The sequence below is a fragment of the Syngnathus floridae genome, chromosome 3, assembly GCF_059516105.1.
Source record: "Syngnathus floridae isolate MCC-2025c chromosome 3, RoL_Sflo_1.0, whole genome shotgun sequence".
NCBI lineage: Eukaryota > Metazoa > Chordata > Actinopteri > Syngnathiformes > Syngnathidae > Syngnathus > Syngnathus floridae.
In genome coordinates this window covers 15,560,883-15,575,937 of record NC_142415.1, presented here as the reverse complement: position 1 = coordinate 15,575,937, position 15,055 = coordinate 15,560,883, and the positions used below count along the sequence as shown (strand labels likewise).

Genomic DNA, 15,055 nt, shown 5'->3' with positions numbered 1-15,055 from the left:
TACACACACCAACTTGTTTGGATGTAAAAGAGGAGCACATGCAAAGTGAATCTAAATTGTAATGTAGAGAAAATAAATGAATTTAGTATTCTTTAATACAACTTTCCAAGGTCATTCTATGCGCTTGTTTTGTGTGATGTGCTTGAATTCATTTTTGAAAAGTTTATTATTCTTTTTTTTAAATGTAAATGTATATAATTTGGGTTTTTCATGGAATTTGATGTGTTTTTATTTTGCTACATACTGTACATCACTGATACTGATGGAAGAAAATTCCCATCTTATTTCTCTCCATACACACTTTGGAGCCCACACCAATCAGTGCGTACAACGGCCCGTGATAAAAAAAAAAAAAGACAGAAAGCATGAATAAATAAAAGAACATACTCTATTCCCTGCCGTTGTGAATTAATAATGAGCCTACAAAAGGCCAATTAAACACATGATTAATGCCATAATCTATATAATTGCAGGCAATCATTCATTGCAAGCTAATGATGGCAATGCTTAATATCGATTCACATGGGGTACCTTTGAACAGCAGAGCTTAATTTTATCTATGAAATGTCATAACTCCTAACAGCTAAAAATTAATAAAGGGCCTATGTGTTGCTTTTCCTGATCAACAGCGAGAAGATGGTAGCTCTTTATTTCATGCAACCTCAATGTGCACCTGCCATGTTTTTTTTAAAGGGTTCTGATTTTGGAGTGTGTTATGTTAATTTTTGGTTGTGCTTTGCGTTCACATGTGGGCTGGATAAGAGCGTGAGCGTGGTGGAAATCAGATGTATATTTGGTCATTAGATGGCTTCTACCCAAGGAGCAGACATACATAAATGCATGGAAAAAATAGAGGAGAAGAGAGGAAGAGAGGGGAGAAGAGGACGTGACGGACAAGGAGACGGTTTGGAGATGACAAAGGGAAGAAGGAAAGATGGAAGAGTATTAAGGGGAGTGACAAGTTTGTGTTGCGGGGGCAAAGAGATGGCAAGAAAAGAGGCTAAAGGAAACAAATTAGTGAGAGGCTGAGTACAAAAAAAGAACATGACAGACAAGTCAAAGAAAAATGAACATGAGTTAGAAACAAGAAGATGATAACTGTTTCTTACCAGTCAGTGTAAAATTTCCGGGTGCTTCTGTGTGTGTAAATATGGTGCCAAGACCGGTTTGGTTCAGGTGATACCGCTGCACTCTTCCATTGGGACTCACGGGTCGGACCCAGCTCATGTGAAGAGAGGAGGGGCTCAAAGCTCTTACCACTGGAGACTGCACCCCCTCTGGGACTCCTTGAACTGTTACTGCCACCATCTGAACATATGGAGGACATGCACACATACAGGAAACACACAAGAAAAAATATTGATGACACACTTGGAACTTTTTTTTTTCCCAATAGAGTCATCTTTTTGGTTTAAAATGCATTATAATTATGTCTGAGATTTTGGTAATTTTCTTTTTAAGCAGAAATATGGAAATGACTATAAACAAAAAGTTCACAGAAGTACTGAATATAGCAATATTAACTTTATGAATGGAATTCAAGACTATACACGCTTATAATTAAAACTTTATCATCAATCATAACTTAAGAACTGGCCAAACAAATACTAAATTGAATGGATTGCGGTATCAGTAGTCGCCTGGCGGATGAAAGAGAGAGCGTCGAATGGCTGGGCAATCTGCTGCTAACGGCAACAGGGATATCCTGCCTTAATAGACTGTCACGGACACTTCCCCCACCTGTCCCGCACAGTGCTATGCAATTAGAACACTGCTACTACAGCTAAAGAGACGCTCGTGCGCCCCACGCACAAACACAAACGTATGGATTTAAAAAACAAACAAACAATAAAGTCAAACATTAATGATGGAAAGTTATTTTTGTCTTTTTTGCTATGGTGGCAGTATAGAGCTAATAGACAAAATTAAATTTAATTTGAATTAGAATAAACTACTTTTTTCTTCTATGTGCCAATTTTATACGTCCCGCCCATTTTCTGGTCCATTCCAGCAAAATGTTGCCATTTGCATCCCCATGGAAATAAAAGGAAAAATATGTATTTTTAAAATAAAGTAACCTGAACAGTAATCTGGCTGTATATTCAATAAATACAATTTAAAAGATGAATTTAATCTTTTGAATTGACAATTTAATACACAAAAATAATCCTTTAGAAATGTTATACTTTTATATATTTGTGTTACTCCATATCAAAACTATATTTTAAGTTGATTTTCTAATAACAAAACAACAAACAAAAACAGCATTATTTAATTTCATGTTATATCCACTCATTAATGAATATTAAAAAGCAATGTTCGCCAACTGTAATGAAGTTTGTACTTTTCCTATTTTGCTTGTGAAGTCACAGGAGTGTAATTTCAGCAACTCGGGAAAATGACGTAAAATATAAGGGCGAGGGATGATTGTCACCGAGAAGTCCAAAGAGTGGCTAGAAGGGGCAATGTTGGGAGTAGGGAAGAAACCAAAGTAAGGACAGCAGCTGGGAGAGGTTGACGTTCCTATCACAGGAATGACAGCAGACAAATAACAGAGGCAACAGGACTCGAGCATTTCAAGACAAAGGAGGACCAATCGCTCTACCAACCTCTCTAAGTGACCAAGCGTATTAGATCAGCACCTTCTGTTGTCGCGGCAGGCGTGCGTTCAAGTGTGCGTCTGTGTCTGCTGTTGTGTGTGGATGCCAGGTAATTGCGCTGGTGTATTAGGTTAGCCCACCTTGTCCCATAATTGGGAATGTTTGGCCAATTTTCACTGGTGTACAAACTAATCCAAGTCACTCCCTTTCCACTCTCTACTGGGACTGTGTGTGCTGGGTTTTGTGCTTCGTGTGTGTGTGCGTGTGTGTACGACAGAGATTGAGTTTGTTGTTTAACTGTGCTTGTTTACGGGGGGGCTCGCCTGGTGGTCATACGGCTGGATACTTGGAGAAAGTTTCGTTTTTATGTCATGATAGAATGTTTATTATTGGTGACGTGCGGTTCTGAGATAACTACAAGACTTGAATGCAATGGAACCACTGAAGTTGACTGATTGTCAATCACTAATGCCTCAAAATATTTAACTCCAAACCACCACGCTTGATATCAGAGACATCAGATCAGTAAGCATCAAAGGATGACTGAACTGTGACAGTGGTTTGGCTTTTTGCAAGAAATCTCATCATGCGGCTTATGAATGAAGGTTTTTTTCTTTTTTTTTTAACACATTCATGACTTGAATTTTGTTTGATGATTATGGGGACACAGAATGAAGCAATAATACAAATTAAATGTGGCTAACATTTGCTAAACTCACTCACTCACTCACTCACTCACTCACTCACTCACTCACTCACTCACTCACTCACTCACTCACTGTGACTAAAAATGACAACCCAAACACATGATGATGAGCGCAACGAAATGGAACATTTCAATTGATGCATCTTTCACTATTTATCTTTTTAGCCATTTATCCTCCTTTTAATGTTCCTCCCATGACCATCGACACCATCATTCTTCCAATTCCTCATTTATTGTAAGCATTTATCTACTCATCATCAATTTCTCTAGAAACCCAAGTTGAAGCTCCAAAAAGTTCCACAAGACCCTCATTATCCTCCATGTAGGCCTCCTGGTGACGCATTGGCCTCTTTACATAACTTTTTGCCAAATAATAATACATGTTCAGTCAGCTATAAAAGCAAGACAGACACTTTTCAACAGGAGCTTTCATCTGTGCTAAGCCGGCGAAATTAATTGTTGTGTTGATATCAGCTCAGCTACAGCTCAAGAGATAGCGGAGGGGAGTTACTGTGTGAAGCTATTATGGATGCTATCACAAACATCAGGTGGACTCAGCAAATCCAAAGCCTCACATACAGTACTGGGGGGAGAGCACGAGCGGCACCCATGTTCTGACATGGAAACAGCAAAGCATCCATAAAGCGTGAAATTATCACGTTAGAAAGTAAGCAAAGCTGTAAATGGAGTACACGGACAACCTTAAAGTGACAGAGTTCAGTAAAACAAGACTGAAATGAAGCAAGGTCCTTGAGTTCAATAAGCTAAACAAGAGATTAGATAAGAGCACAAGGAAAGGAAATTCAACTAATTTGCCATTAGAGCTGCTATCTCGGCCCTCTTGTGTCAGATATCATTCAAGAATGCTCAAGAAATTGAAGGCCTAAATAATTTTCACATGGATTGATGATTATAAACTTTTACATCAGAGCCCAATAGAAGAAATAGTCTGTCACTTCACGGGCACTCTAAAAAAACAAAAATCATACAAACACAGTCTTACCTTTGCACTATCAGTGCACCCGGCCCTGTTGCAAGCCCTCAGTTGGTAACTAAATTCCTGGAAAGGTCTGATCCCACCCACATCTGTGAAGGTGTTCTCATCGCCGCGGTAACGCTCTTGTCCATCACGTAGTATCACATAGTGGGTTATGACTCCTAGCAAAAAGCAATAGCAGAAAAATTATAAGCATAGATTTAAAAGATAAAGCGTCTTTAACCACTTAGGTGCAAAAAATCCGCATAAACACATACCATTAGGTCTAGCAGGTGCTTGCCAACGCCACTGGATGACATCACTCCGCTCACCCAGCCGTCTCCATCGAGGTGGGGGCACTCCCCATGGTTTGTCTTCAGCGGTGGTCACTGTGATCACATCGCTGGAGCATCGGCCAAAACTGTTCCAGCCCCTCACTCTGTACTCGTAGGTGGTGAAGGGCTCCAAGTCTGAATCTATGGAAAATAAGTCAGACAGTGGTGCACAGTTTCAATAATTTGCAGCTAAATAAAATGAGCAAAAAAAATCCGTCTGCTCCCGTGCATTATTGTACATTGCAAACCATCCACAATAACAACATATTGTCAAAGCCCTCAAAATATTCCAAGCAATTGCGCACTCAAGTATAACATAGGGAGCGTGTTAATGTGCAGGCCCTAAACATTATGTGCTTACAGTAACAGCAGTTCAATTTGTGTAAACCACTAAGGGAGCATTGCCAATGGCAGCAGACATGACACGAACATATAACAAATAAATGCGCCGGTCGCTCGCCGCTCGGCAAGCTGTAAATGTAAGGCGGTGACGGGGGCCTTGTTACAACCCTTCTGCCGGGGTTCGCGTACAGAAGTATATATAAAGACCGACGCACTTGCCAACACTCACGCACATATGTGGCAGAGCTTTTAAGGAGAGCTGAGGGACCGCCGCTGTAAATGAAAGCATGTTTTAACCACCAGTCTGGGACTATTGTCTTTACTACTATGAAAACCCAGGCTGCAAAAACACACACGGGGTGACATGCACATGCAAATGAAACAAAGGCTGTGCCCCCATAAATAGACACATGCCTCAAAACTGTTTATGTATTTGATTAAGATGTGACGTGTGTGTGTGTGAGTGGATGATACATATTTATAGCATGTGTGTGAGATACATGGTTCTATCTAAGGGAAGTATAGCATGATAGTCGGTGTGTGCATGGGCAACATCTGGTGGATGGCGGGTGGTGACAGCTTTATGTGCCTCTGCCCAGATGGTGTCACAGCATCGTCTCGAAACTTATCTTAACCACCTCATGCACAAACACACAAAGCAACGGAAACACAGAGAAGCACATTGGGCAGACATTTTGGTTTTTGACCCACATAGGCCTAAAAAAACCTACTACCATACGATGACACAAATAAAAATACCTGTATAGGTGTATCTTTGGGCATCCCCGCTGTACACGACCTCCTCATGCGACATGCACAAACTCGGCTCATTCCCCAAAATGACATTATTTAGATGACTGATGTTTGTGTGTGTGGAGGATCCTGTGATGAGTGCCTCAGATGTGGCGTCCATTGTAGGTGAGTATGAAGCGGAGGGAGCGTCAGGATGTGCAGACATGACCCATGTGCAGGCGGTCGTAGATGGGTCAATGTCACAGGAACCACAGTAGGCTGTGGAGGATGCTGACACTGGACACAGGGCACCCTGGAAACACTCACTCTGGGAAATAAGGGGGAAAAGACAGATCAGTATGCCAATATTGACTCCCTGAAGGTGTAATGGCAAAGTGTCCTAATACTTTTGTTCATTTAGTGTTTGTTTGAGGTATGTGATGCAATGACCTTAATGACATCATTACAGCTAATGGGTTGCCACCCTTTGTGCTCTTGTGCGCACACCATAGTGTGCATGTCCGTGTGTGTGTGTGTGTGTGTGTTGTGTGTGTGTGTGTATGCTGACACCACATGACCCGAAATGATGAATGGAAGACGGAGCAGCCCCCAACTCCAAGAGTTGATCTGTTCTAACTGGATGTGACTCTTCCTCCATTCAGTGTTGTTTCGATTGGTTAATACAATTATCACATTGATTCATCGAATGTTAATTTTCACAATAGCTGATCAGGAAAATTTGGTGTGACACCCATGCCTACCTCAGATACAATGAAAATATTTCTTTGGTGCTCGAAGCAGCGCTAAGACGAAATCCGATTAGGCAGTTTATAAATTATGATCTTCGTGCTATATTGTTTATCTGTTATCTTGACGCGGGGGGGAAATCAATATCACAAACAAAACAATCTATCCCAGATGACTGTGATTAAACCCAATGCTATTTTGTGCAGTTAAAACTTTTAAGCACAATAAAAGAAAAGTGACCAAACAAACCTCCATCAAAAGGCCCGGCGTGGGCCTGCTGGCACACACGTGTCGTTGCGAGTCAAAACCAATTCCACTGCAGCACCCTTGCTCTTGAAGCACAACTTTTGACCCACAACACTTCAGTCTGACTGTACTATTGCCCGATGGATGTATTGTTGGAATTCCATCACTGTCCATGCAGCAAAGAGATGTAGAAGAATTGATATACTCTTGAGCACAGCAGGAAAAACCTAAGGAAGAAAACGAAAACCTTATAGTTTTGTGTTAGTTGTGTGTGACATTGGCATGTGTTGGCAAAAGGTGAGGTCATAGATGTGAGGGTGAAACAAAAGTCAGAGGGAGCTGAAGATGGTCCCGCGTCTCTCCTGTGGCTCTGGTAATTACCCAGGTTGAGGCAATCAGGTTAGTGAGACATCAACACAGCTTAGCTGAAGGGATTGTCATGCTCTGGCCTTTCAGTGGATTAGGGCCGTAATATTGTCCTGCTATAAAGCTGAGTCAGCAAATCACCTGCTGTGAGGATGCATTGGAAATGGAAATGAGCGACGCACACAACGACTTAAATATTCTTCCCGTTCTTAAAGGACAAATTGCATTTCAACCAGAGTCAAATAGTAAAAGCTTCTCATTCTAAATCAATGTGGGTAAAACTATAAGAAGCTCGAGCTTCTGGTTAAAATAATGCAACTTTCATGAGGTATTTAGTAAGTGTATGCCAACGGTTGATGACATGCTGATCCGCGGTGGCGTCCGCCTCCAGCTGTGGAGCTCATTTTATTTGACAGCCGACATTAAACACCAAGTCATTGCTTTGTGTCACGGCCTTGTCCTCTAATGGGGCTTGCAGCTAGTTGCAGTGTGATAAATAACTTATTGTCTAACACCTCCATCAGTGTTAACTCCTCATGCAAATCGAATGCCGCGGATTCAGAGCGAATCTCATCCCCTGCTCGGCGCATTGTAACCTCGGCACCGTGTGACAGCGCAATATGCGCGCGTGGACGTGTTTGTGATTGTGTGACATAAAGGCAGTGTGACGGCCGGTAACTCACTTAGCGGCGGCAGCTGTTGCGGAGCAGAGGCTCGCTGGCCAATTCCCTCAGCGACTTACTTCAGCTTCAATGACGAGCAAATAAACAGCTCAACACTTTTCCAAATAGCTTTTCTACACTCATCGCTTGTCCTCTCGCCATCGTCACCTTTACGCCAGGCTTTCTTCTCGGCACTGGCAGCCCTCGCTCGACATTACACCTCGACACCGTCTGCATATGACTATGGAGAGGTATCAACCTGGGGGGGGGCATAATCCTTAACTGGAATATTTATGGTTGCAAACAACGGTTGTGTGTCACTGGGCGTCTTCCAATTGATACTGTATGTACCGTAAAAATCGCTCAACAAAGCAATCAGGTTTCAATCAGGGAGGGTCAAATGAAACTTTGAAACTTTTCCTTTGAAGGGCATTTAGTCTGAGCAAAACATGCCACAGCTTCTTCAAAAATGAAAATAGATGAGAAATTATTACCATATTATGTGTAGTTGAGAAAAGTTGAAAAATGCACTTAACTTCATCTTTAGTGTATTAATTGATGCTGAGCTGTTAAAAATATTATTGGTCAAATTCCATGTTTAAAAAATGTGCAAGCAGACAATGTACATGCAAACAGAAAAACGTGTACAATGTCAGGGTGGACATTTTGCGCTAAGGTTAAAATGGATCTTATACATCTATGGCCGTCAATGGCAGTGAAGGAGTAACCACATAGCATAAGATATGTTCTGTTTGACAAATGTATTTCAAATTTCTTTTTATTCTTTTGTTCAAATCACTTGATATTTTACTGACAGAGTGGAGACGTTAATAATTAAAATGTCCCTCTCCCTTCAAACTTTTTCTGTGACACGTTTCCATCTATAATCTCCATTGTTATCAGCACACGACTGTATTTCCAATAAACAAAAACACAGAATACATGTCACAAAGTTCCTCCAGCATTTGTGCATGCACTGTTTACTATTGTGCTTTTAAACTTTTGTTTCATATTATCGTGCATTAAACAGAAATACGATCCCTGCCTTTTGCGAGCATTATCTATGTTCACGTTTTGAAACATGCATCGGGTTTCCTCGCCCTCGTTGTGTATATGTGTTTGTGTACGTGTTGACAGCGACTTATCACACACATACACACACCTCTTGTTTTCTCTGTAGCATCGCGGAACGCTTGGGCCCTAATCTTCAGATTTATGCTGGATTTGCATACATTCATTAGCAGCGTCGGGAGCGCTGCATCAACACAAGGTGCTTAGACAACGTGAATTATTATTAGGGGTTTCCACATTCCACTTAATGATAAGTCAATATTTAGCCCTGCCAATGAACTACTGATAAAAATGTGTGTTGTGGATTAGGGTTATCCGGGCTCTCTAGGAGACTAAAACCCCTCCACAACTTTAAACAAATCAAACACTTTTAAATACCTGAATATATTACCATGGCTTTGGCACAGGGAGAAGTAAAATATAGCCACAAATAGTGGGGAAAAAAATGGTGTGACACATTCCAACTAAATTTAAAGGTCATATCAGTCAACTATTTCCTGTTGAAAGATGTTTACTGCACAAAACATGGCCTTTTTTTTTTTGAGTGACAGTACACTCTTTCCACTGGGTGACATGTGAGATCACACAAAGCAAAGTTTCCCAGTGGACACACACATGTAAAGCTTGGCCAGCAAGGACACAACCTAATGTACATGTACATGTCCCACGTGACAAGACCTCATGTCTTAATGAAGTCCTTCATCTTGTCAACATTACCAGTTATTTGTGTAACATCCAAATGCGTCCAGTACTGTAATAAATTATATTTTCTGGCTTTCCTTGCTAATTAGTGGAATGAAGCCCTCCTGCACGCCACATTTAGGTATGTAGATCAATAATATCGTTTACCATACTCATCATACCACTACAGTGCTGCCAGCCAAATGTAATAAAGTATGCAAATATTTTGTTCTAAAACAAAACTAAATACCTAATATACAGATTAACAGAAGTATAACGTAAAACAAAGACAGAGCTGACTGTCCTTTACTGTATGCAGCGGACAACCTCTGGATTTATTCTCGCCAGCCAATGTAATAGAAAATTCATCATCATAAGTACATTAACAGAGAGAGAAACGTCTCCCTGTGTTCAAAGAGCACTTTATCTTGCAAAAAAAAAATTACCCAGACGCTTCTGTTTGGAATCCACCACTGTTGGCCGTTTGCTACCCATCATTGATGAGGGAATTTTGGCAATGATTTGCATGGACAGGCATACATACGCACACTCTCACACCGACTGACATTTGTGTTATTTTGGCAGAAACCATAAAAGAATGTTTAGCTATATAGCATGAAACTACGTAAATATATTCAGAATATGCAGAGACAACGAGTTAAAACAAAACATATGGAAGCACACATGCAAAAAATAAGCCGCACAACTCTTGCACGCACACAGACACTAACACACACACAAACGCACACACACGCGCACACACACATGCACACATACAAGAACACACACACGCATCCACTCTCCCAACTCCACTCGGCTCAGACTGCGCAAGCTTAACTACTAGGATAATTTCCCCCCAGCAAATGGTCACTGTGCCCTTGAAAAACATATTTGATTATTACTTTTTCTCCCCCTTCTCTTTTTTTCTTTTAGCATCATCACAGCCATTTTCATCACGCGCACTGATGATGGCACGGCAAGGCGCGTTAAGATAACACCCCGCCACCGCCAGGCTTTTAACACTTAAACGGTGAAAAGGGATATTCAGATTTGTCCTTGAACGTTTGGATGGGGCCTGCTGGGCTGGGACAGAGGGAGGGAGTCAGTGAAGGAGTTAAAGAAACGCTAGGATTTTTTATTTTTTTAAGAGAGGAAGACATGAACTTGGGGAGGCTATTTACAGTGGCGCGCGCACACTGAGAAATGGGTAAGGTGGGGGCTGAAGGGTCAGTGAAGGAGTGCATGGTATAAAGTGTAAGTGTGAAGCGGAAATGATTAGCGGAGCTCACACTGCGGTGGAGACCGAAGTCAATGGGAGGCCATAGACACCACATGCGTATCTTTAAACACCATCTAATCTCACCTTAATCTTACAAGAACATCTAGCATGCAAACTCGAGGAGATGAAAAAGGGGGCAGAAGAAGAATTTTCAAAGTTGCTCTTGAACTCAAACCACACAGGTCAATGTGTAGGAAAAATTGCAACAATATTTCCTACAACTTGTTTGACAAAGAGGCATAGGTGACACTGTATTCAAAGGGGATTTGTTTCCTTCCCCATACAAAATGGACTATCAAGTAGGGCTGGGTTTTATGGGGGAAAAAAAATCATGATTAATAAACAATTATTCATTGAGTTAGAAATTTAGTATTTATTCGAATAACAAAATAGAATTTGAAATTTAATTTGAAAGAACAACCATAAAATAGTAAAAACTAAATAAATAACTAAAAATAAAATGTGCTCACTCGCAACCCTAATGAAGATAAGCCCCAGAGAAAATGGATGGATGAATAGATGGATGTTATTCGATGTTTCACCATCAACAGGGTTCTTGCTTTCGAAAAGCGACAATGCATGAAAGATTGAAGAAGAACAATTGAGAATTGCCGCCGTAAAGTGCTGACAACACTGAAAAGACTCTTAAGATGGGATGCTGACATTTCTGACCCTGATTCTATTTCCTGTGATTGAATTGTCCCGATTCACAAAAACATTGCACATTAAAGTCTGTTTTCCCAGTAACTGTGTTGCTTTAACTTTATATCTACACCCTGATAGTTATTGTGTTACCGTGCGAGCATCTCCGTGTGCGCACATGTGCATGCAGGCCAGCGTATCTGTTGCCAGACGGCTGTCTCCCGGCATTGGCGTTCCCCTGCAGCGCGTCTGTATGGTTGTTGACAGTACGGACGGTAATGTGTGATAGATCGCACTTCAGGGACCCCGTAATCACATCAGCCTAACCTAGTCTATCAGCTGGGCACAATGGGATACCCTTCACTCCTCCTTTAATCTGCTCCATCTAGTTCTTCGCTAGCGCACACTTTCTTCTTTTGGATCTGCCGTTTGAATTTGGCTGCATACATTTTAGTCATTCAACCGCCTGGCGCTTTTTTGCAACTTCTTGGATTTGAATACATCTGTCATTAATCTGTCCATCATAAAAGCGACAAATTTGTCAGCATGTTGCGAGGGAGCATCACGACTGACCTGTGCCAAGGTTAAGCAGGCTATCCTATAATAGGTGAGCATGTTGTGTTTGGGAGGGTCTTGAAACAGACGTGTGGGGTCGAGGTTGCATCGCTGGCCCCAGGGCTCCCCCTACACCGCGGCGCACCCGGCAAATGGCCCTTAGCCTCGCTAGCGCCGCTAGCCCTGCGATCCATCATACCATATGCTCTCAACGGGGAAGCTAACGCTAATGACTGATGAGTGGCTGGGAAGGGAGAGGGAGGGGGAAAAAGCAGGAAGAGGAAGAAAAGGTGCCGACATGAGTGCCGAGGAACACAAGGCCAGAGGCTGGAGCAGTGGAAAAAAATGAAATAGCGAATCTATGGAAAAGTGATTCTTGACTTTTGTGTGTGAACTTTTCTAGGCTAATAAAGAACCATAGGCCCCTTCATATGAGGCCATAGCTCATATGAGATGAATTGAGTCCATGTGTCTGTATCTGGCACTCAACACAAAGTGAACCCCGCAGAGCATACCCTGTTGACTCCATGCATGTGTGTCTGTGTGTGCATGTAATAGGTATAGGTGTGAAATTATGGGAGTGAGAATGTGTGTGTTATTTATCCTGCTGTGTGCTTGGCAGTGCCCTCAACTGAGCCATCCAGAGTGTGTTTCATCATCATCTGCCATGACAAAGATGTCTAATGACACACACATTCACCTATATGTGCGCAAACCCACTCGTGTGTATTCATATCCAAGCGCACACATGCACAGTCCCATCTGTGCCATGGTATCTGGGTGCGTCGGGACACTGCAGGAGGAAAGAAAGGGAAACGACCCCGCGTTCCTGCACCATGTGTCTACCTCTTCCCCTGATGCTTAATTCTTCTCTGTCATTTTCTCTAGTTGATGGGCTTTTTTTGTTCCTTTACAGATTTAATTAGAATAGCAGACATGGTCATTCTTATGTGGGTCAGCACTGAACTGAACGCCTGTATAGATACACCTGTCACCTGCATATGGTGCTTTAATTTTGACATTCAGATTCATCACCAAGAAGCTTGTTTAGGGGGAAATTGCAATGGTATATGTTATTGGTTTGCGTCGAAAAAGTTTTGCTAAACCCTTTTTGTATGCATACAAATTGGTGACCCCTTTAAAAATCTTTTTTTTTTTAAAAATCTTATTTTCTCTGACCTGACTGCAAAATGTCTTTTGTGTTTGCTTGCTGTGACATCAAGTTGTGTTCTTTATTCTCTCACCTGGAATGTACGCATGCGCTTGTCCTTCTTCAGCACCACCACAGCAGACGAGTGCATCATCTACAATGTGGCCTCCGCAACACTGGACTCTGTAACCATCGTGGAGGCTCCCACTGCAGCACAGCTGTCCGCCTTTGGTGGTGTAAGGAGCGCCCCCACAGCAGCTGTCCCCAGGCCCCACCGAGACACGGCCCTGCGAGTGGTCGGGGCAGCAGTATTCATCTACAGAGACAAGGTCGGATGAAGGGAACTGCTGTAAAGTCAAACAAAAGTAGGAAAAAAAGGAAATCCCAAGGAAGATACTTACTAGCTTTCAGGTGAACATAGTATCCCCCACAGCACTGGTGGTGAGGCAGAGTTGGCAACAGTTTGCCATCACAGCAAACTGGACTGGTAGAATTAGTAAAGCTCAGATAGTGCCCGACACAGCAGTAATGATGTGGCATCTTCTCATATAATATTCCAGTGCAGCAAATCTGATTAAAAATGAGAAGAAAATAAAGTTTTCAATAGTAAAAATACTGCAAAAACAGACTTGTTTGATTTTTTTCAAATTCTACTTTTTTCCTTTGCTTTGACTGTGATTGCAACACACATTTGTAAAACAGAGAACCTTGCATTGAGTATAGAAGGAGACTTTTTGATATTGAGACAAAAGAAGAGGACAAAATCTATATGGCGCTAATCACCTGTTGGTCAGGGTGGAAGCAAGACGTGCCACACACATGATGAGTAGCGGGACACTGCATGTAGGAGCATCTGAAAATCACGCCGTCTGAATCTCCTGACTCTTTCCTCACATAGGGCGTGACCTCCGCTGACCTCGAGCCACATGACCCCGAGGTCCGTTTTAAGACATCGTAGCCGAGTATGATGCCATTCGGTCGGCCCGGAGGTGACCAATCCAATTTGACAACCCTGGCAGGAGACAAAAATGCTGATGACAAAGATGAGCTGAGCCAAAGACCGACAATTCAAAATATATTTAGCATCACCTCGGACTGAGTACTTGAGCGTGCGGTGTGGTCATGTCGGTGGGTAAGTCCTCCACGGTGGTTGTCAGAGTAACATTACTCCTCAAGCACGCAAAAACAGTGCACACCTCCACCTTAAATACAAACGCATTAGTAAACATATAAGACTATACTTTGTGTTTCTCAATATTTGTACCTGAATGTTGTAAACAGTAAAAGGCAGCAGATTGCCCAGCAGGTAGGACCCCGAGCTGTTGTCTATGCTGACATGTAGGCGGTCGTCAACGTAAACTCGGTAAGCAGTAATGACTCCATTGGGTTGGAGAGGAGGCGACCAGAGCACACGAACAGCACTGCCGTTAACCGGAACCACCTCTGGGGCAGACATCCCATCTGGCTCTGAAGATTGGTGCACAGACCCAAAAACTTCAATGAGCTCAGGCAAAGTCAGTCAGTCGAAACAAGGACAGCATCATACAGCAACTTTTGTCACATAGTCACTGCACACTGATTTGATGACATCGCATATAAACCATTAGACAAAATCCACAGTGCTAAAATTTTAAAATGGCCTGGAACTGCTCTATGGTTGAGATCATAAGGCCAGACTTGTAAAATTGTCAAAAAACTATGAGTTATAACAAAAAGTCTACTGAGTGTAGCAAACTGTTCAACTCATAATAGTTCTCATTTTTAGTGCCCACCTCTGAACTGTTTTGGTCCAATTCTTGAAATAAAACTGGAAATGGATCGCTGAACGATTTGCTGACAGCTAACAGAGGCAGCATATTATTGTTCCTAAAAGGAACTGACTGACGGGTGGGCACTGCCCTATTGTTGCATGAAAATAAAGTTGGTGGGTTTGGACCGTTTTGGTTCAGTTATACTCGGTGATGT

General features: G+C 42.1%; 1 protein-coding gene across 4 annotated transcripts in view; it reads right to left on the bottom strand.

Annotated features, from left to right (window-relative positions):
* Window positions 1-15,055, bottom strand: part of ush2a (Usher syndrome 2A (autosomal recessive, mild)) — a 120,360-nt gene that overhangs the window by 34,192 nt on the left and 71,113 nt on the right. For all 4 annotated transcript variants that reach the window (XM_088371582.1, XM_088371580.1, XM_088371581.1 and 1 more), the window contains 10 exons: window positions 14,355-14,557; window positions 14,180-14,292; window positions 13,874-14,102; window positions 13,492-13,660; window positions 13,185-13,406; window positions 6,688-6,911; window positions 5,719-6,019; window positions 4,561-4,758; window positions 4,310-4,464; window positions 1,110-1,308 (listed from right to left, as the gene is read on the bottom strand). In XM_088371582.1, coding sequence (XP_088227708.1) covers window positions 1,110-1,308; window positions 4,310-4,464; window positions 4,561-4,758; window positions 5,719-6,019; window positions 6,688-6,911; window positions 13,185-13,406; window positions 13,492-13,660; window positions 13,874-14,102; window positions 14,180-14,292; window positions 14,355-14,557 — 2,013 coding nt within the window. The remainder of the gene's footprint in view (window positions 1-1,109; window positions 1,309-4,309; window positions 4,465-4,560; window positions 4,759-5,718; window positions 6,020-6,687; window positions 6,912-13,184; window positions 13,407-13,491; window positions 13,661-13,873; window positions 14,103-14,179; window positions 14,293-14,354; window positions 14,558-15,055) is intronic.